The sequence below is a fragment of the Acartia tonsa genome, chromosome 5 (assembly GCF_053477335.1).
Source record: "Acartia tonsa isolate MP-2025a chromosome 5, ASM5347733v1, whole genome shotgun sequence".
Taxonomy (NCBI): domain Eukaryota; kingdom Metazoa; phylum Arthropoda; class Copepoda; order Calanoida; family Acartiidae; genus Acartia; species Acartia tonsa.
In genome coordinates, this window is record NC_137264.1 from 51,114,969 (window position 1) to 51,136,856 (window position 21,888).

General features: G+C 33.3%; 1 protein-coding gene across 1 annotated transcript in view; it reads right to left on the reverse strand.

The window, feature by feature from the left end:
- LOC145319774 (uncharacterized) overlaps positions 1-21,888 on the reverse strand; it is an 82,191-nt gene that overhangs the window by 54,292 nt on the left and 6,011 nt on the right. The window contains exons 2-9 of the mRNA XM_080162121.1: positions 20,136-20,241; positions 15,703-15,802; positions 14,981-15,215; positions 13,222-13,285; positions 8,512-8,580; positions 7,891-7,996; positions 7,153-7,293; positions 1,038-1,095 (exon numbers count right to left, since the gene is read on the reverse strand). Of these exons, the coding sequence (XP_080018247.1) occupies positions 1,038-1,095; positions 7,153-7,293; positions 7,891-7,996; positions 8,512-8,580; positions 13,222-13,285; positions 14,981-15,215; positions 15,703-15,802; positions 20,136-20,241 (879 nt within the window). The remainder of the gene's footprint in view (positions 1-1,037; positions 1,096-7,152; positions 7,294-7,890; positions 7,997-8,511; positions 8,581-13,221; positions 13,286-14,980; positions 15,216-15,702; positions 15,803-20,135; positions 20,242-21,888) is intronic.

The window sequence follows — 21,888 nt, forward strand, 5'->3', positions numbered from 1 at the left end:
TTCAAGCCTAACCTCTGCCTAATATATTCTAATTGAATCTGACCTAAAGTAAAAAACTTTTGATTAATTTCAAAATAAAGAAAGGGGGGGGGGGGGAGGGGCTGGCTCTGCTCGACCAGGCATAACCAGGAAAACCGCCAAAATTTAAATGAACAACTTAAAACATTTTCTTATACTTTACTATACTATCAAAAAATGTTAACAGGTAATGGCTGCTGTGCTATTATTTAACATAATTGTCCTTGTTTTAGTGCATCCACATTTTATTGCTTTAACTTTGCATATGGTTGTTTAAAATTTTTAAAAATGAATTGTAAAGTATCATTTAGTAATATTGTGGAATTTTTAGAAACATTTTTTGGGAATAGCCTTTGTGGCAACGCCCCTTAAGGCGCGATTAGTCTCATTTTTAAAATGGCTTTTTATAGGTTATTTTAGGTTAGGTTAGGTTATATTGGGTTAGGTAATTGCCCCACAGGATTAGACAATTGGCCCCGCAGGGTTAGAGCCCCCCGTAGGGGCTAGAAATAGGAGAAAAGCTACTGTGAAAAATACGAAGATCAACCCTTAAGGTGCGTTGCCAATAAAAGGACTATACTCCATTTTGTATAAAGGGTTAGGGCACCGCTGGTATAGGCTCTGTATGCTTAGGGTTTCCCGCAGGGGTTAAGCATAAAAAACTTACCAATCCCTCATTATATTTAATATATTAAAAAAGTGTGGAAGATAGACATAGACGTCCAAGGGGTGGGGGGGTAAAGGGGTGATTACCCCCCCCCCCCCAGAACTTTTGGATTTTCAATTTTTACCCCCCTCCCCACAAATAAAAAAATGCCTCTATGATGAAATAAAGATTACCCCCCCCCCCCCCCAAAATGAGCTTGGTGGTGCCGGGAGAATATTTTTTATAACTAATTATGTCTTTGGCATTCCATACATTTAAATCATATACAAAAAAAGGTTCATAACTTAACATTTATTATTTTATCGTCAATTGTCCTATCAACTGAAATCCCTGTGTAAAAAGTGCATCTCACCTTGATTTGGTTCCAAAAAGACCGACAGGGCCGCCAAACTCCAAATCTTCGTCTCGACCTTGACAACAACAGAAATTATGTGAAATTCAATATAGACCATTATCTATAATTGGCAGCGTCGCTATTCTACAATAAGGGTATGTCTGTATATCCGTCCATCCGTCAATACTACACAATAGTACTGCCTCTAGGGGAACTTAAGGTGGTGGTGGGTTGAATTCGATCCCTTTATATTTTATTTTAGTTTTAAAAAAAAGTAGAATACCCCCCCCCCCACAAAAATAGTTATAAACCTTCCCAGAACCTATGACATTGTAAAGGAGAACCAAATCAGTCCAGTGGATAGCAAGATACTTCAGTACAGACATACATACAAAGATCCTATTACTTTTATACTAGCGGCTACGTCTCCAGAGGCCTTTAGGGGCACTAGAGAAAAAAAGGGGAGTAGGTTTCAGCCCTACATTTCAAACAAAGGGGGATTTTTTTCTAGGGGCGATTTCACTCCTTGAAACCCCACCAACGTTGTACGCCCCTCATGAAGGGGACGAAATGAAATGAAATGAAATGAAATATTTATTTTATGACACATAGTAAAATAGGCATACATATATACATGACATAAATAATCACAAACAAGCAGTAAAATTGATCATGATTAATTAATTACAGTATAATAACAAGGTTAATAATATCCACATAAGACAAAAAAGTTAATATACGTGTCAAAGGACTAAATAATCTCTCTCGAGGTGATATTAGATAGCCTTTGCAAATATAGAAAAATAAGCTAAAAGGTAGTGTGAATCTTTTTATTAAAACGAGAAAGTAAACATTTTATAAGGGTATATTACAGGGATATGAATAGAGAAAGGATTTGCAGACGGAAATGGTAGGATGATTGTGTGAGTGTGTGTGAGTTCATATTAATGATTAAAATACTTATAATTAAGTAAAGAATGGAGAATTGATTAATCTAAGGCTTGTAAAACAGACAACATAGAGGTTTTACATTCTTAGGTGGCAAGAACGACAAAGTAGTCTATTACATGTTATATCTATTCTTGAGAGAATACATTTTTTAAGCTGCTTCTTAAATTGATTTAGATTTAAGGCTTTTTTTATATTGTCACGGTCATTAAAACTATTCCATGTATTAGGTAGAGAACAAAGAGGAAGCCTCTCTACTAAGTTGATTCTGGAAAAAGGAACAGTGAGATTATTATTGTTCCTCAAATTATAGTTACCATTTAATTCCCCCCTTCTTGGCCACATATTATTAAAAGACCTGGGCAACAAGTTATTTATGTACTCATAAATAAATTTTAATTTAAAATAAAGTGATAAAGATTCAAAGGGTAAAATATTGAGCTCTTTAAATAAAGGTCGAGAATGACTATAATAAGTTGCTTGCTTAATACATCTTACAGCCATTTTTTGTTTTGTTATGATACCAGTAAGATTTGAATGTGATGCACACGAATAAATAAGGATTCCATAAACCAAATGACAATGAAAAATAGAGAAATACAGAGCCTTGAGGGCTTTTTCAGTAAGTAGACTTTGGCATTTTCGTAGACAAAATAATGATTTAGAGAGTTTTTTGTTCAACTCATTTATATGAACTTTGAAATTCAAGGCTGGGTCCAGAAAAATACCTAAAAATTTTATAGCTGGAATATCACTTTCATGGTTGACAAAGTCAATTCTATGTCTAAGTAAAGGGTTAGGGTAAAGGGTATTTGGTTCATTATCATCAAAATAGAGATTGATTTCATTCCAAGGAATAAGAGAGGGGGTAGGATAAAATATAGTGAATTTTGTTTTGTTGGGATGTAATGACATTTGATTAGCCCTAAACCACTGTGAAATATTTTTGAGTTCTGCATTAACAAATTCAACAAGCTCATTCAGGTTTTTACCAGATGCTAATATAGTGGTGTCATCACAGAAGAGAAGGACTTTTAATAGTGTTGTTTTAGGCAAGTCATTAAAAAATATAAGAAACAAAATAGGACCTAATATGCTACCTTGGGGCACTCCACTATCTATCTCTAATGGATCAGAATCAAAAAGGCCAAATTTAACAAATTGATTTCTACCTGTTAAATATGATTCAAACCAATTGAGCATATTGCCATGGATGCCAAATTTACGTAACTTCATCAGAAGAGTATTTTTGGGAACACAGTCAAAGGCTTTACGAATGTCACAAAAGATTCCAATTGTATACTCCTTGTTATTCATAGCTTTACTAACGTGATTAAGTAGGTGAATCATGGGATGAAATGTTGAGTTATTTGGCTGGAATCCAAATTGTAGTTCATCAATAAGATTATTTTCAGAAAGATATGCTTGCAAGTTAATAGCAATAAACTTTTCTAGAATTTTTGAAAATATAAGAAGTAGAGAAATTGGCCTGTAATCATTAAGATTTAAAGGGTCTCCGCCCTTTTTGAAGACAGCAGTTACTTTTGCAATTTTAAATTGGTCAGGTACCGAACCAAGTTCAATTGATTTATTGAAAATATGGCATAAAGGATCTAAAATATAATGGACAACTTTTTTTAATAAGAATGATGAGATTCCAAGGTTGTCACAAGATTTTTTTATCTCAAAGTTATTAACAATTTCGGTTATATTTGCAGGTGTGATTGGGGGAATATTAAAAAGATTGCCAGATTCTTCAAGATAAGAATCAGGTGGTCTGTCAGTAGGTGGTATAGTCTGTCGAATATTAAGAGCAATACTAGAGAAATGCCTATTAAATGCCTGTCCTATGTTCTTTTCACCAAGAATGTCATTACCTTCAACAATAATTTTATCAGTTGTAAATTTTCTTTTTGAGTTCAAACCAGCTGCATCTTTAATAATTTGCCAACTCTTTTTAAGATTGTTTTGGTTGGAGACAAGAAGATTACTGTAATATAACTTTTTTGCAGTTTTTAAAACTTTGTTATAAATATTTTTATATTTAGTATACAATTCCTTATTCTCAGTTGTTGGAACTTTTGCTAATCTAGATTGTAATTCAAATTTCTTATTCCTAGACCTTAATATACCTTTGGTCATCCATTTTTGAATGAAGTGGTAATTTTTATTAAATCTGATTTCTTTAACAGGAAAGTTTTTCTCAAAAGAAGATTGAAATAAGTTTTGGAAAATAGCATAGCTTTCTGTAGGGTTATTTTTTTCAAAGACTTCATTAAAAGACAAATTACGTAAGTCATCTTTAAAGCTTTCAATATTATTGTCAGAAAAGACTCTGGTGGAAATTACTTTTGGGCTTGGCTTGTGTTTATTAGTGCTAATAAAATGAAAAGTTGAAAAGTGATCACTCAAATAAGTGGTTATTATTCCAGCAACCATTTGATCCTTAATATCATTTGTCCATATGTGGTCAATAAGTGTAGCTGTATTATTATGGGCTGACACTCTAGTAGGATTAGAGATCAGCTGCAGGAAGCCAGCGCTGAAGAGCATGCTGACGAAATCAGCTGTATAGTTATGTACATTGTAAGATAATAAATCTAGATTAAAATCTCCACAGAGAATAGCTTTACATTTTCTCTCATTAATAGAATCTAAAATACCTTGAAAATGTTCCAAAAAAAGCTCAATTTGCATATTAGGTGTGAGATTGTTTACACCAGTGCTAGGAGATCTGTAAAAATTACCAATAACAAGTTTTTTCTTGTTGTTAAATTCTAATTCAATAAATAAGCTTTCAATAATTTTTTCATGAAAAATGGAGTACTCATTTAGAACAGAGAAATTCAAAGATTTGTTAATATAATATGCTACCCCTCCACCAACGAAAGTTGATCTTGTTTTAAATACAATCGGATGATACAAAGATATTTCAAAAATGGATGGAATGACAATGGAGTAACATTCTTGTATACAAATGATGTCAAAAATAACCCCTTTTTCTTTCCAAAAATAGATTAAATCAGAAAGGCTAGAAAATTTAGCATTTATGGATTGTAAATTTATACTTAAAATAGAAATGTTTTTAGAGTTATTAAATTTTTCACAAAATTGATCAGGAGAATAATATGAACTATCTAAGTCAATTTCTTTATAAATATCAAAATCTTCGTTGTCATCATATAACAATCTATGAAAATTGATGAATCTACAACCCTTATTCCCCCCAAGTTACCAAATTATCCTCCATTGCCCTACAATAATTTTGATCAACTAAAAATTAATTGCCTATTTCCTCCCTAATTTCCAAAGTGGTACAGCAGATATTGTAAACCTATTTTCAGCTACTCCGGTCAAAGGGAAAAGCGATATAATGTATTTACGATTTATACATTATACATTCAAAATTTTAATTATTTTAATTTTTTTGGGGGGAAGTTTGAAGCTCTTTTAGCTAGTAGCATATATTGAGATAGGATGAGGAAATTATGTACACAATCGGAAACTCAAATTCAGCTAACCATAATTTTCTACTGCACTAATAACCAGGGAGGGAGAAGACATTGGACTGTAAATGTCACTGGTACTTTTATTGAATTTTTACTTATCAACTAGTAATTTTAATCTACAGAAGGGTAATTTTGTATATCATCATTGGTGATGTACATAAAATTCTCATCCATTGTCTTATCCCTATGGATCCTTCACTAATAGCACAATACAAAATTAAATGGAGAATTTCAATTGATGGTTTTCTAGCCACCCACAGTGCATTCAAAATGGACAAAATTAAGCCAAGATAATCATTTTGACATTGCATCAATATAATATTTTCATTAGAAATAAGTAAGAATACTCGAGGGATAAGACAATGGATGATAATAAGGCGAAATTTACCAATGAATGATGGTAAACAGAATTAAATCTTATGTAGATTAAAATTTTTAGTGAAAAACTTTAGCCACTGCTACTTTGCACCACCCAATCCAATATTCCCCTTTCCTTCCTTTTAATGGTGGCAATAATATAACATTCAAAATAGCGACAAACTATGAATTTTGTGACATAATTTTTTTGCACGTAATATCAAATTTTTAAACCATTGTGCAGGACTTTAGTTTTGACCAGCTGTTGTCAGTTTCTTTTTGTGCCGGGGTTTCAATTATTGTTGGTAGCGTAGCTACTCTACAACTATGGGGTCTGTCTGTACGTCATTGCGTAGTGTCCGCTAAAAGGTCGCTGATTATTTTTGGATCAGACATTCCCACCTATTTTAGGTTTAAAAAAACATAGTTCCTGCGTGAAGGGGGGGGGGGGGGGGAGGGTTGGCTTAACCCTGTGCGATCCAATAAGAAGTTTTAAAAAGACAGAATGTTTTAAACATAACGAGCAATGTAACAAAAGTGTCATATTACGTGATTTATTTACAAATTTATCTTTCTGAACATTGATTGACTAAGTTCATTTTTATTACTTTACTTAATGTACTGAGGGTAATCTTTTTCTATGGGCGATTTTTCTTGGTAGGGTTGTGGTAACCTCCCACAAAATAGCTATAAACCTTCCCAGGATCTATGAAAAGCTACCCTCTACAGGATAACCATATCAGTTGTTAGTGAGATCCTTCTGTACTAACATACAGAAAGACAAGAAGCCAGACAGAGAACCTGTTACTTTATTTAAAAGGATAATGCAAGCTTGTAATTGCTTTACTACTTGTGGATATAATTATCCTTGTTTGTTAAATCTCTAGGCTATTCAAAAGTAAGGTAAACTGCTAGATTACTCAGTATTGGGAGAGATTTCAAATGCAATATTTTATTCTAAATAGCCTATAACCCCAAGAATTCAATTATCAAGAGACGATGAAAAGTATAATTAATTCATAATAGTATTTTCCGAGATCTTTAGCTTCAGATTAAAAAAACTTATTATAGGATAATCTCGGCCAGGGGGGGGGGGGAAACTTTGGGGTTCTAGATTAATTCATTTTTGTTCTTTACAGAGTAATAGTGTTCAAACGTTTTCACTAATAATTTCAATTGACACAAGGGAAATTTTGTTTATCATAATGGGCCATGAGGAAGGGGTACATAATTTTTTTACTTTAGAAGCCTGGTCTCAATTGATTTATTTATATTAAAAACTTTTATGTTACAAATAAAATTTTTAAAAATTTACTCACTTTTAAATGCATGGTTAGGATTTGTCATGTCGTTAACCATAGCTGCAGGCAGGTAGTTGTATCCTCCAGGTCCTCCAAAGGCCCCGGGACCTCCAGGTCTATGGTTGACCGCTCGAGCAGCACCCGGGCCGCGTCTCATACCTTGATAACATAGATCTAACTATTGATCCAATACTCATATTTAAACCAAAACCAAAAAAAACATACATTAATTAAATTCTCTACAAAGTGGGGAAAGCAAAGTTTTTTAGAAAACCCACTTAAGCCTGCTTGCTAACGAGGAGGAGAGAGGTTCGAGTCTGGGCCACATTGTGACATACTAGAGACGTGTAAAGTGTTAACAATGTTACAGTTTTTGCACGTGAATCTGATAATAAGATCAGTGGGTATGCCTTGGCCCGTAAACAGACGCAAATCATCACCCTGCCCAGTTGGGACTTACAGACAAAGGTAGTGCAATAAAAATGAGTTAGTTGTCTGCTGGATGTTACTTATCCTAATATCCTATAGAGGGTGTACCCCATACAAGCGGATACCGTCAAACTGAAAAATCATGTATAGCAACGTATTTCGGAGAATTTCCCACAAATATAAAAATAAAAATTAAATAATCAAAGCCAGTTTTGTTAAACTGATCTTTCGGACCGTAGGGGCTAACAAAACTGGTGTATCTAACAAGTTTACATTTTGATATCCGCGGAAACCTTCATTTAATACAATGAGATAAAAAAAAATTACCTTGATGGCGACGACCAAATCCCTGCTGTTGCTGTGTAAATTGTTGTTGTTGTTGGAGTAGCAGGTTGTCTGGCTGTTGTTCTGTTGTGGGCTGGATAGCGGCAGTCTGTTCCAAGTGATGCAATGTTTAAATAAACCTTGAGGATTTTCTTCAAATAACTTGTAGAAACTGCTTATAGTGCCTAATAAATAATGACGTCATACGTTACAAATTACCAATGACAGGCTAGTATACATCGTAATTGACCCATGGTAAAATGTATACTGGCCTATCATTGATCATTTGTATCGTATGACGTCATTATTATTAGACACTGTAAGCTGCTTCTTTCTAGTAAATATTACCAATGAAACATCTAAAAACTTCAGACATCCTAAGAGATAAAGCAATTGACGATAAATGATGATAATTAAACTCAATAAAATAAGTAATTAAAAAGTGTGGACACTGCTAGTTTAAACAAAACCTATCAATATTTAATAAAAGTACCCAAAGTTTTTCGGCAAATGAATGAAAGAAGGTGTCTATAAGACTTTGGGTACTAACATAAATATCAGTCCAACTGAAGAAACTGATTTTTTTCTAAAACAAAACTTAAAATTTTTTAAAACATTGATTTCCTGGAGGTAGTTAGAAACCGAGAGGGGTGATCCATTGGCGATTAAGTTAGATATTATGGCCTCTTCTTCCTAGTGGTCGACAATCAATCAAATTTTGGTCAGTTTTGCTTGTGTTATTATAAACTAGGATATGTAAAATGTCCTTTTTTGAGGTCTAGTTCAATAACCCCCCATTTTTTGAGAAAAAATTTAAATATTAATTATAAGTCTTTAAGTATTGCAGCAATAACTTTTGTTTTAAAAATCATTATGTAATAATTAATGCAGTAACAGGATGTCTATCTGTCTGCAGCTAAAGATCTCGGTAACCGCTGAACGGACATAGTTTTCCATTACAGTAAAGATTCGCATAGGTCTAGGGAAGGTATATAACAATTTTAGGGAAAGGTACCCCAACCTTCAAAATAATAATAAACCTCCATCGATTTTTTTTTCTTTTTAAGACTAGAATTTAAAGAGGTTGGTCACTTACCCTTCCTCAAGTGTCCCAAGGGGCTTCTAGGGGAGTAGCCATTAGTAGTAAAGTAAAGAAGTAATTTTTGGCAGGCGTTGTTTCGCTGAAACATTTTCTAATGCGTATTTAGTATGAATTTTGAAATGACACAAAAATTTATATTCATTAATTCAAATTTTAAAAACGCAATTTTGAATTTAAAAACAACTTAGTTTATAATTTGATTTTAAAATCGTTTTTTTAACATGTTGTTTATAGCATGAAAAATGTTACTTTTTAAGGTTTCTGTTTTTTTTAATGTAAAGGTTCTTGGTATCATTGGTATCATTTTGGCGTTGCTACAAAAGACCAACTAGGCGTTGCTACAAAAGACCAACACCTACAAAAGACCCACTCTTCAAAAGACCAACACATACAAAAGACCAACACCTACAAAAGACAAACATTCAATAAATCGTAATGCTAGAAGGTCATGGCCGCAGAGCTCGGCCCCCTGGCCTGCCTAGCCGCGGGCGCTTGGTCCCCTTGCCTAAAACTTAACCTAACCTAACCTATATATATGAATGTTTAATGTACATTAACTTATTTATAGTTTAAAATTTCGTGGATTTTACAAAAAGTGGTTGGCAGTTTTTTTTTCAAATTTTTAATATTTTTTTTACAATATTTAGGTAAGGTTAGGTTAGGTTATAGGCAAGGGGGCCGAGCGCCCGCGGCTAGGCAGGCAGTTAATTAGATTAGGCTGTCAAAAATTAAATCGTCGTATTATTTGAATAAAAATTAAATTTTATAATAAGGACTTACATTGCAAATATATTTTAAACTGTTAAAAACAAGAAATATTCTATCGACGAACGGATAGTTTTCAATAAGTTTAATGCATTAATTAATTGTATAGAACCCTCGCTTTTTACTAATTAACCTATTTTAGAGACATAATAATTGTCAAGAAAATAAGATTATTATTATCTTTTTTACTGATTTTTGTTTACTAAGAAAATAAGTTTAATGACTGTAATCGCTGGATAAATATGGTTCACCTGTTCAGAGAAGCTTTTTATTAGTCCCAGAATTATCAATATTTATTATTTGGGAAGTACACCCTCAAGGCCTCTAGTGACGCAGTCGCTCATTAGAAGTCATTGAGATTATAAACTTTGGGGGTAGAATCGTTTACAGTCCATTGTCCCCTCCCTGTTTCAGATGAAAACCAACAAAATGTCATTTTCTGAACCCCGAAGATTTTTTATATGATTTGATACAAGATGGATTGGACTGCGCCTGGGGCCTAAAATTTTTCACAATTTTCTTTTAGGCTAAATAATTTAGGGTGGGGATAAATTTTCAAATAAAAAAGGAAAGAAAATTATTGAAGTACACAGCTGAATGACTTTATGCAAGATTGACAGTAAAGTATTATTCAGTAATAATTTAAAATATTTTTTAAAAATGTAGGGATCTTAAAGGATAAGACAATGAACAATAAATAAATTTACAGCCCCAATAATGAAAAATGAAATCACCATTCCTGTCTATTTATTTGCTATTTGTGTCTTATTAATATGTCTGCGAATATAATATACCAAATTATATTCGTAAGTTAATTCACACCTTTTCTTATAAGAACTAATTTTAGATTTATTAAAGGCATAGATAAAAATGCTTTAAAAATAGATTTATAACTATAGATGATTAATCCGGATCCTTCAGAAAAACGGAATTTCTAGCGGCCGAATTAGCTTCAATTTAGTCAACCACGTTTAAAACCCATGATAGCTGACCTTTTTGAAAATATCTGTCATTTCGTATCAAAAGGTGTACACGTTCTAACCAATAATGTGGTAGGATAGATCCTACACTGTTTTACCAATGTTCCATTTATAGGATTCTTGATCTAAACTGTATTCTCGTATTCATTCGAAACCGGTGGATAAGAACCGGTTCTCATCCATACTAAAAAAACTAGCATCGTATTATATCCAGTTTTCTACAAATATAAAAACTGGTTTTAATCTTATAATTGTACATTTTATAACCACAGAAAGCTGTTTATATACGATGCAAGAATTAACTATTAAAGGTTTTTCTATTCAGAAATTGTTTTCTTAATAATCAAAGCCATAATTTTTATATAATTTTATATGGTTTTCAGGTAAAGAAAGAAACCATTAGTAAAACTTCTATCAACCGGCTTTTTGAGATGCGTATGACTTCTATAAGTTTCTGCACCCCTTATTGACTCCCTTATTCATATAAACCCTTTTCTTACTCTACTACTCCATAATATAATATGTCCGTCCGCATGAAAAACCATAGTAGAAAATTTGGGTATAGTCCCTTTCAAGGCAACTCCCCTTAAATGGCTTTTTATAGGTTATTTTAGGTTATGTTATATTGGTTTAGTTGATTGCCCCGCAGGGTTAGGCAATTGGCCACTCAGGATTAGAGCCCCCCGCCGGGGCTAGAAATAGGAGGAAAAGCTACTGTGAAAATACGAAGAAACGCCCCGTAAGGGGCGTTGCCACGAAAGGGACTATACACGAAAATTTGTATAATATTCGTCAGATTTACAGTACATTAGGCAGCTTCCCGAAAGTGCCATTTTGAGCACTTACAACCCCACCCATATACCCTCCTGTCTTAAGTATCAAATTGGTTGGAAAGGGCTATGTTTATATATACTTTATATTAGGTTAGGCTATATTGGGTACTGGGTAGCCCAAAGAGGTTATGACATATCGCAGAAGTTAGGCAATGTAAAACTAAATAACTTCTCATATAATTTTAATTTTGTTTCGAGAATAGGGGGGGGGGGGGGGTTCAGTGCTAGAAAGGCACTTTGAGAGAAACTTTTTATTGGTTGTTAATGTTCGTTTGTCCGTCTGCCTAATTAGCTGTTATTAATGCAGATATTCTTGTTGAAAATGGCTTTGCAATAAAGAAAACCTTTCTTGGGATATTGAACACTTTAAGGGCGTCCCTTACAAAAAAAACGACGCTTTGAGAAAATGTGGGTGTGTTTTTTAAGATAGGTTTTAATTATTTTTAACCTTTTAATATTTTTTATAAATACGTCAGAGACAAATTAAGAAGTTTCTTATAGTGGCCTCTAGTATATGTAGTCCTGTAATATAAAGTAGTAAGCTAAAGATCCCAGAAAATGCTGGTCAGAATGAGTTTTACTTTTCAGGGAATGTTTATACATGTCTTTTCTGTTTATCCCATAGAGACTAGGGGCGAAGTAACTAGTTTGTTTTAAAATAAATAAGTTGGAAGGAGAAAGTCACTCAAAAATCAACCAGGTGACGTCATAAAAATGAGGGATAATCAATCTTTTTTTAGGGATTTTCTTTCCTACTTCTCCTCTCGTCTCCCTCATGTTTATGACGTCACGTGGCTGATTTTTGAGTGACTTTCACCTCCTACATAAATAATCTACCTGTCAAATAGCCTTCAACCTCAAATGGACAAATTCTAAATTTTTAAAAAGATTGGTCAAGTCGTTTCCGAGATCTTATTTTATATAAATACAGACAGACAGAATTTTAGTCACTAATAACATATTCTGCTCGTGTCGTGGAATATTCTCAATTATGGATGATATAGGGGTGGATTCTCGTCATAACTAAAGACGTTAAAAGTTGTTCCCTACTGCTGCTATATCAGATGCGCGACATTTAAAGTTAAAGTAACGAAGAGAGAGTGCCTTGTCTCAAAACAGGTGCAACTTATGACCGTGCAAAGTTATGACTCCCAGAAAAGGTCATCCAATCAAAGGGTTGGTTGTCTGTAATAGTTAGTGCATTGGGACCTATGTTGTTACCAACCGTCTGCCTAAGGGATAAGACAATGAACGGTAAACTAGTGTACATCACAAATGATGATAAACAAAATTACCCCTTCTCTACATTATAATTAGGGTTCTTGTGTCACTGAATTAGATACAATGTTTATAAAACTATGGGTACCAGTATCATTTACAGTCCAATGTCCCTTTTACCTCTCTGGATAAAACTACAGAGCTGGATCTTTAAATTGTTTAATGGTGCGCTGAATCGGGGCGATCCAGTTCACTCTGGTTTGGCGCAGCAATGTCACTCGTTGAGTACCGCGCCACTGACGCGCTGATTCGCCCATTCCATTTTGATTTAAAGATTGAAATCTAATAATATCTAGGTGCGCCGAACTGCATCGCCCCGATTCAGCGCACCATTAAACGATTTAAAGATCCAGCTCAGTACAAATTGATTGGCTGCCTTGATTGGTCTCAGAAACTGATCAACTTGGTCCAGTAGCTCGGGATTCTCAGATTCTTCCTCTCTAAAAATTAAATAATTTTAATTACATCCAGTGGTTTCCCCCAAAGTGTATAGTCGAGCTTAGCCCCCCCCCCCCCACTTTTGTTTTATAATTATATAAAAAGTAAGGATCAGTTTTGTTAGTTTGTTTATTACTTTAGGTAAGGTTAGGTTAGGTAATATTGGATAGCCCCGCAATGTTGGGGCCCCTCGTGGTTATGAAACTGGAAAAACTACCCCACCCTTCTCTTACCCTTCTTTGTTAAAAAATAAAGGAGGTGGTTTCAGTGCACTTTTTGATCTAATTTATTTGATCTAATCAAAAAAATTACATCTATTTTTAAAAGTAGCTGAGATAATAACGTTAACCCCCCCCCCACACTTTCATGGTGACATTCATGGGATAGAAATTGATGATTGAAACGTTTAAACACTCAACTTTATAAACTAACAAATCAAAACTGAGTAAAAGTGCGCTTATAAAACTTTGGGAACTAGTGTAATAAACAGCCTATTGTCCACAATCTCTCTAGTAGCAAGGTCAATGTTATTTTTGTGAATGCCACGGGCATAGTTTTTGATAAATCATATTTTCCTACACTTCATACTCCAGGGACCTGAAGGGATAAGAAAATGTACATTCCTAATGAAGATTTGAATTATTGGTTGGAAAATTGGACTCTTCTAGTTTGAACCAACTAATCGAGATTTATTGAAAGTACCCAAAGTTTTGAGCCGTCGTCGAACAAGAGGGGGATAATAAAACTATGGATTTCATAATAATTATCAGACCAATGTCCCCTCCCTTCTTGAATTTTCTCCAACCAACTCCAAACTCAATATTTGTTTATTCAAGGATAATAACAACTGTGTAGTAGCTATGCTACTCTATAACTATGGGGGTTGGTCCGTTTGTTTGTCTGTCCGACTGTCATTTTTTATGTTTTTGGCAGATTTAGAAAAGCTATCAAATCCAGCGATTAAGCCATTTTAGAAGGTTTTTATCAATATCATTTTGATGAAGGGAAGGAGGAGACATTGGGCTGTTTATTACACTAGTCCCCAAAGTTTAATGATAACCTTTTCTAATTCGATGGCTCAACAACTTTGGTGACTAAATAATTTTGATTGGTTGGTTCATTAATTTGAGTGTCCTAACGTATCAACCACTAAATGTAATTTACAGACGGGTTCATTTTGTGTATCATCATTGTTGATGTTCATCAATTTGTCGGCCATTGTCTAATCCCTTTTGATCTCTGATTTTGATGGCATAATTACTAAAGATGTCTTTTTTATAAATCTATCCCTCTATATACCTAAATTAAGAGATCTTATTTTCTTATTTATTAGCCCATTTATAAGTTCTTACATCCCTTTATTATAATCAAGAGTAAACATATGGTTGCTATTGAATTCATTCACTACAGATAAATATATCAATGACCTTTGCTCAAATGATGACATGTTGGTTAGTTTAGGTTAATATAGGTTGTTGATTGGGAACTTTGGACTGTAAATTAAACTGGTATCCAAAGTTTTTTTTAACCACGTTATACCAAAAATTTTGGGTACTTTGAATTTTGATTGGTTGTTTCTGTACTATGAGCGGCAAAACTTTTCAACAAACAATTTTAATCTTCAATAGGTGAATTTTTGTTTACCATCATTGGAGATGTTTAAAAATCACTGTGTTTTTAATTTATGATTCAATTACCTTATTTCAAGCAGCTTCAATTTAGCCAGCTCAATCAACTTCTGTCTGTTGATAAAATCCATAATACTCTTGCGTGCCTCCTTCAGGCCTCCGGCCGCCGCCAACTGCCCATCGGTTAGATCCAGCAGCTGTCCGTCCTCGCTCTTCAGCGCCAGCTGCGGCTCCGTGGAGCTGTCCAGTGACCGCTGGTTTGCCTCGCTGCTTGTATAGCCCTCAGAAAAATAGACAACGGAGTCTGAAAAAAAAAGATGGGATGATATCCCCAAAAGCGTTAAGTGGTCCACAGAAGCCCAATCCTTGATGGGTTCTTTTAATACCTAATTAACCCAAACCACATATGTTTAAAAATCCATGCGACTAAAAGATTGTCCATGAGGTGTAAAATTCTGCCTTTTGGTAATAAGTAAATGTCAGAAATGGTATGAGGTGGTGGTTAAAGGGTTGTAGAGTATTTTGATACAGAGAGAATAAGAAAAATGGGCTGTTTAGTGTTTATTACTCTTGTCCCCAAAGTTTTCTGATAACGTTTTCTTATTCGTTGACATAACAACTTTGGGGACTTTAGTGAATTTTGATTGGTTGATGGATTACGTTCAGTGTTCAAACGTTCTAACCACCAATTTTAATATACAGAAGGGATATTTTTTTATATCATCATTGAGGATGTACATCAATTTATTGGCCATTGTCTTGAGTCCCTTTAGAACTCTGATTTTAAATACCTGCATCTGCCAGCTCTTGCTTCTCAATTTCTAGGAGATAAAAGGTGATTCCTGTGACAAGTGCGACAACAACCATGGTCGCGATAACAACTGCCAACACCTAAATAACAAAGGTTATTAATTGGCTTCAAAATCAACCAATCGTCTTCAAAAATATCGAATCGTAGCAAAAACTGCGTCATAACTAAAGATGTTAAATGCTGTAGCAAAAAACGTCAACTTTTATCATATATTAATTATCATATTATGTTACACAGTATCAAACTCACAATTATAGTTTGCCTATATATTATTATGTTGTAACATTGTGTTGCTGATAATCTCATAAACATTAATTATTTTAAACCCTTCTAACTTATCATGATTTTTTCCCATTGTGTTATAACTATAATAATAGCTTACTTATTAGTTAAATGTTTGTTTATTTAATGAATGATTTTGTACATGAAATAAAAATCATTTTAAAAACTTCAGTTGAACTTTAAAAACATAACTATCTGTGTAATATTGAATAATTTTTCTGTATTTCACTTAAAAATCCAAAAATATTATAGTTTGTTTCGTTTGTTTCATGTTATTTGTGTTTAAATGAAAAAAAATTTTAACAATAAGTGCCTAATACCCATGGAGGGAGGGGACATTGCGCTGTTTATTACACTAGTCCCCAAAGTCTTAAAATAACGTTTTCTTATTTGTTAGCTTAACAATTTAGGGACTTTGATTGAAATTTAACTGGTTAGTTCATTTAGATGAGTGTCTAAACGTTTCAATCACTAATTGTAATCCACAGAAGGGGTATTTTTGTGAATCATCATTGGAGATGCATATCTATTTATCGGCCATTTTCTTATCCTTTTAGATCTCTGCTAAAACCTTTTTATCTAATCTTTAAAAATCTCTAGGGCTTCTACTTAAATTTTTAATACTAGCATAGAAAAAAAATCATTTGATAATACGTTTTTAAAAGCGAAGCTTTTCTATAATTAGGGTCGGTCCGTCCGTACGTCCGTAACGGATAGCTTTTTTCGTTAATTTAGGCATGTTAGAATTGTCCTATCGATTTCAAATTTTGCATGATGATTTCTTTAATAGTTAGGTACGATTTAGAAAGCGTAGCAACCCTATAATCATCACCAAAATGTCCGTACGTCCATTTTAAACATGTTGATTTTTTTACTTTTTTAACAACAAATTTTTATGTGATCAAATCATCCGATTGATCTGATTTTTGGTATATTGATTCCTGGGACAACAAAGTATAATGTAATAAGCGAAGCAACTCTATAATCAAGTCCTAAAAATGTAAGTATGTCCATAAACATTATCCTGAATCAAGCAGTTTTTCAACAAATTTACTTACAATTTTGCTTTGACTCTTATACATTTATATTATGATTATTCAGTTCTGACACTATACAAGTGTTAATGTCCGTTTGTCCTACCGTTTCAGTGCTTCGCTTTTATGGATGTTGTCATCCTTGTTCTTTTATACGGCTTTTGTTATTAACTTTTGGGCTTGATTAGAAAGCTTAACTTAAATAGAATTGATCATTATCCATACGAATTGACGTAAACAATTTATTTTTGTATGCTTCTTTCTAAAATCAAAGCTTACCATTGCATAATATTTTCATAAGTATCACTATGCCAATAAAAGAACGGCTAAAATGCAGGGATCTAAAGGGATAAGACAATGGTTGATTACTTGATGTACATTCCCAATAATGACACACAAAATTACCCCTTTCCTAGATTAAAATTAGGGCTGTTTATTACACTAGTCCCCAAAATTTAGAATAACCTTTTCTTATTCTTTGGCTTAACATTTTTGAGGACTTCTACTGAATTTTGATTGGTTGGTTTATTAAGATGATTGTTTTAACCGCTAATTTTAATCTACAGAAGGGTTAATTTTGTGTATTATCATTAGGAATGTGCATCAATTTATCGGCCATTGTCTTATCCCTTTAGATCCCTAAGATTATTTTGCTAGAGTTTAATTAATGAAACATGAAGTATTTGAACACTAGCGCTGCGCAAATAGCATCTAGGTGCTCTTTATTCAAATGGTGAGTGAAGGGGCCGAAAAATAGCCTTAAACCATCCCAAAACATAAATCTAAATATAAAATAACCTAAAGCCATCCCAGGACCTATATGAAACTTACCACAAATGTTGATCTCATTCGGTTCAGTTGTTATTGAAATCTAAAGCTTCAAACAAAAAATACTTTTTACTTTATTTACTTTTTGTCTGAAGCTAAAGATGTCGAAAGATTCTGGTTCGAATTAGATGTACTTTTCAGTGAAGCCTTATAAATGTTTATGGGATGGTTTTAGGCCATATTTTTCCTCTAGAGGCTAATACTTGGATTGAAGAGTGTGTCTTTTTGTTTCATTAAGTGTTTGTCTGTGCCAGGAAAGAAAATTTATACGTGAATACATACAGAAATGTCCTAATAATAGATTTGCTACGCTACATAAACTGCTAACTATATACGTGATTTGTAGCAGACGTTTTTTTAATGAATAGAAATTTTAGAAATAATGATAAAAGAAATCAGAGAGAGAGAGAGAGAAGGGGGGGGGAGGCTATAAATCATACTTTTAACTAAAACTTTATAAATAAGTTCTTCCATTCGTTGGCTTAAAAGCTTTAGGTAATTTTATAAAAATTTCCATTTATTGGTTCAAACTACCAGTGTTAAAACTTTTAATCTTAATCTGTAGAAGAGGTAATTTTATTGATGATTGTACAACAATCTATTAACCATTTTCCCATTACTTAATGCTCTTTATAGTGCCAAAAAAATGATGTCATACAATAAAAATGATCAATGATAGGCTAATACACAGGGCAGTATATATTTTGATTGACCAATGAAAACCTGGAAAGAATATAAAATTAGGGCAACAGTAAAGGTCTTGTCTAGGGTAAGTCTTGAAATTTAATTCTTAACCTTTATCTAATTCTAAACCCAACATTAACAACCAATACAATTTCCCTAAAAGGTCTGAAAATAGTTTTGCACTGTTCTAGAGTAGTAAGTGTTTTTGTCTGTAGTTTAAAATCTCAATAACCACTGAACTGACGCTGTTTAATTGTGCTTCGTTTCTTGAATTTGTTTAAAATACGAAAAGTACAGAAGATTAGAAAAAAATCATTTCTTCATCCAAAATCATTACTTCAAGATAATCATTGAAAAACACTTTTTTTTCAAAAATATCCTGCTTAGAAATAAGCTGTAATAGATTAACAGATTAAACAGAAAATAGATTAACTAAAAACACTCTTCTTACTTAAGGACACACTGTGTTTAGGATATAAAAAAGTTATAGGCAAAAGTAACGCATAGAATACAGGGGGTTAAGTTTAATATATTTTTTAAAATCTTTAAATTGAAAAAGATTTGCAATTAATTATTATTGAATTAAACTTTAACCTTTTAGGGATCTAAAGGGATAAGATAATGGCCGATAAATTGATGATTATGATGCACAAAATTACCCTTCTGTAGATTGCAGTTAGTGGTTGAAACGTTTGGCCACTCATCTTAATCAAAATTCATTAAATTCCCAAAAGTTAATGAATTAAAAACGTTATTATAAAACTTTGGAATACTCGCATAAAAAACAGCCCATTGTCCCCTCTCTCTTTGTTAACTTTTGGTATTTTAGTACACAGCATTAGAAGAATATTAATTCATTATTAATTTCATACTATTTATGCTGAATCTTATATAAATATATACTGGATGTACGTCAATAGATCCTCGCCTCCTCTTTAATTCCGTTTTGATTCATTTATTTTGTAATATGTATTAAATCTAATTTTGGAATTTTATATAAACAAGGATGACAACATCCATAAGTAGCAAAGCTCAAATACTATGGACGAACAATGGGAAATAATGAACTAAAGAGCAGTGTCATAAAAAAATTTAAATTGAAAAATAAACCACAATTTAAAATTTAAATTGGGGACTAGAGGTGCGTAGTAGCTGTATACAATCTATAATACAAAGTAGAATGATATCTGTCCGTCCGTCCGTCTGTCTGTCTGTCCCTTAAGATCTCGGTAACCACTGAACCGATCGTATTCTACTCTTCAGGGAATATACATACTGGTCCTATGGTAGTTTTAGGCTATTTTCTTGGGAGTTGTAACACCCCCAAACACCCCAAAAAACAAAAAAATCACCCTCAATTTTTTTTGTAAAGTTCAAAAATAGTGGGTGCACCTCCAATTTTTATTTATTTTTTTAATTACCTCATGGGGCAAAGCCCCTAGAGGCTAGGGGCAAAGCCGCTAGTTATACAATAAAGTAATAGCCTGATATTCTATATGTGTGAATGAAAGTAAGTATGTCCAATAAGATGCTGTAAACAGGAGTTTGGTATTGTTTCAAGGCAGGTTTCAGGCTATTTTCTTACCTTGGGTGCTTTATTACTGCTTGGAGTCCTAAGGGATGTGGAGGATATGGGGGATATAGTTCCGGAAGATACAGATCCTGACCGCACACTGTCTCTCATGGATTCCCTGAAAAGCAAAAAGATTCAATTCTATATGTATGTATGAGGGAGGGAGGGGACATTGGGCTGTTTATTACACTAGTAACCAAAATTTAATAATAACGTTTTCTTATTCGTTGTCTTAGCAACTTTTGGGACTTTATTGGTTGATTCATTTAGTTGTGTGTTTCAACTAAACGTTTCAACTACTAATTCTACAGAAGGGATAATTTTGTGTATCGTCATTGGTAATGTACATTAATTTATCGGCAATTGTCTTATCCCTTTAGATCCCTTGAGTATTCTATGTTACATTACATGCTGACCCGCAATTCTCGTGGGCGCTACTCAATTATTACATCACCCTGGCCTAGAGTTTGGGTGGGTGTTCCATATTATTTCTCGATTTCTCTTGGGAGGGTGTAGGTACCCTTACAAATATAGTATTAAATCTTCACTGAAGAACTAAATATGCGTTCAGCCGTTAGCGAGATCCTTCCCTCACACAGACACACACACACACATAATTTTATATACATACAAGGCATACAACCAGGTATCTAAAAGGATAAGACAATGGACGATAATTTGACGTACAACCCCAATGATTATACACCAAATTATCCATTACAATTAACGGTTAAATCGTTTGGTCCCTTACCAACTAATCAAAATTCATTAAAGTTCCTAAACTTGTTAAGCCAACAAATAAGAAAACGCAATAATGAAACTTTGGGGGCTAGTTAAATAAACATCCCAGTGTCCCCTCCCTCCCTGTATACAACTCTTTTTCAAGGTGATTTATTGCAACATCGGCAAAATGAAATTAAAACCTGTGGTAGATCTATCTAATTAAATTTGATAATTGCATGTAATAAAAAATAATTCACTGTATGATGTACATCTTAGTACAACAGGCCTTTATTTCTTTTTAAGGGCGAAGCTTATCTATGATGATTCCTGTAGTAGTTAGGTACGATTTAGAAAGCGTAGCAACTTTATAATCATTACCATATGTTGATTTTTTTTACTTTTTAACAACAATTTTTTATGTGATAAAATCAAGCGATTGATCTGGTTTATAGATTACTGATTCCTATTACAATAAGTTCCAATATTTTGAGCAAGGCATCTCTATAATTAAGTATTAAAAATGTCAGAATGTCCTTAAACAGAATTCTGTATTACAACAAATTTACGTATAATTTTGGCAAAACTTATACATTCATATTCAGTTCTGACACTTTACAATAGTTATTGTTCGGTTGTCACACCGTTTCAGAGCTTCGCTTTTATGGATGTTGTAATCCTTGTTAAAATTATGATTCCTATCACAATGGTATATAATAAATGAGAAAATGGACTATGAATTGATGTACATCCCAATTATAATATACAAAATAATCCTCTGTTGACGTGGTTGGTATAAATGTTTAAACACTACTAGTTTGTACCACCCAATCAATTTTGAATAATAATCCCTAATTTTCAAGCCAACGAAACAGAAAGGATGTGTTTAATACTTTGGGTACCACAATTATTTACAGTTCCAAGTCTCCATCCTTCTTGCTGCAATGTAAGGCTAGGTTTAAAAAAAAAGATTTTAGTAAATATTTTATCTTTAAACTTGTTGCTTCGCCCCTATTCTCTAGGGGATGGCGAAAAAGGACAAGAA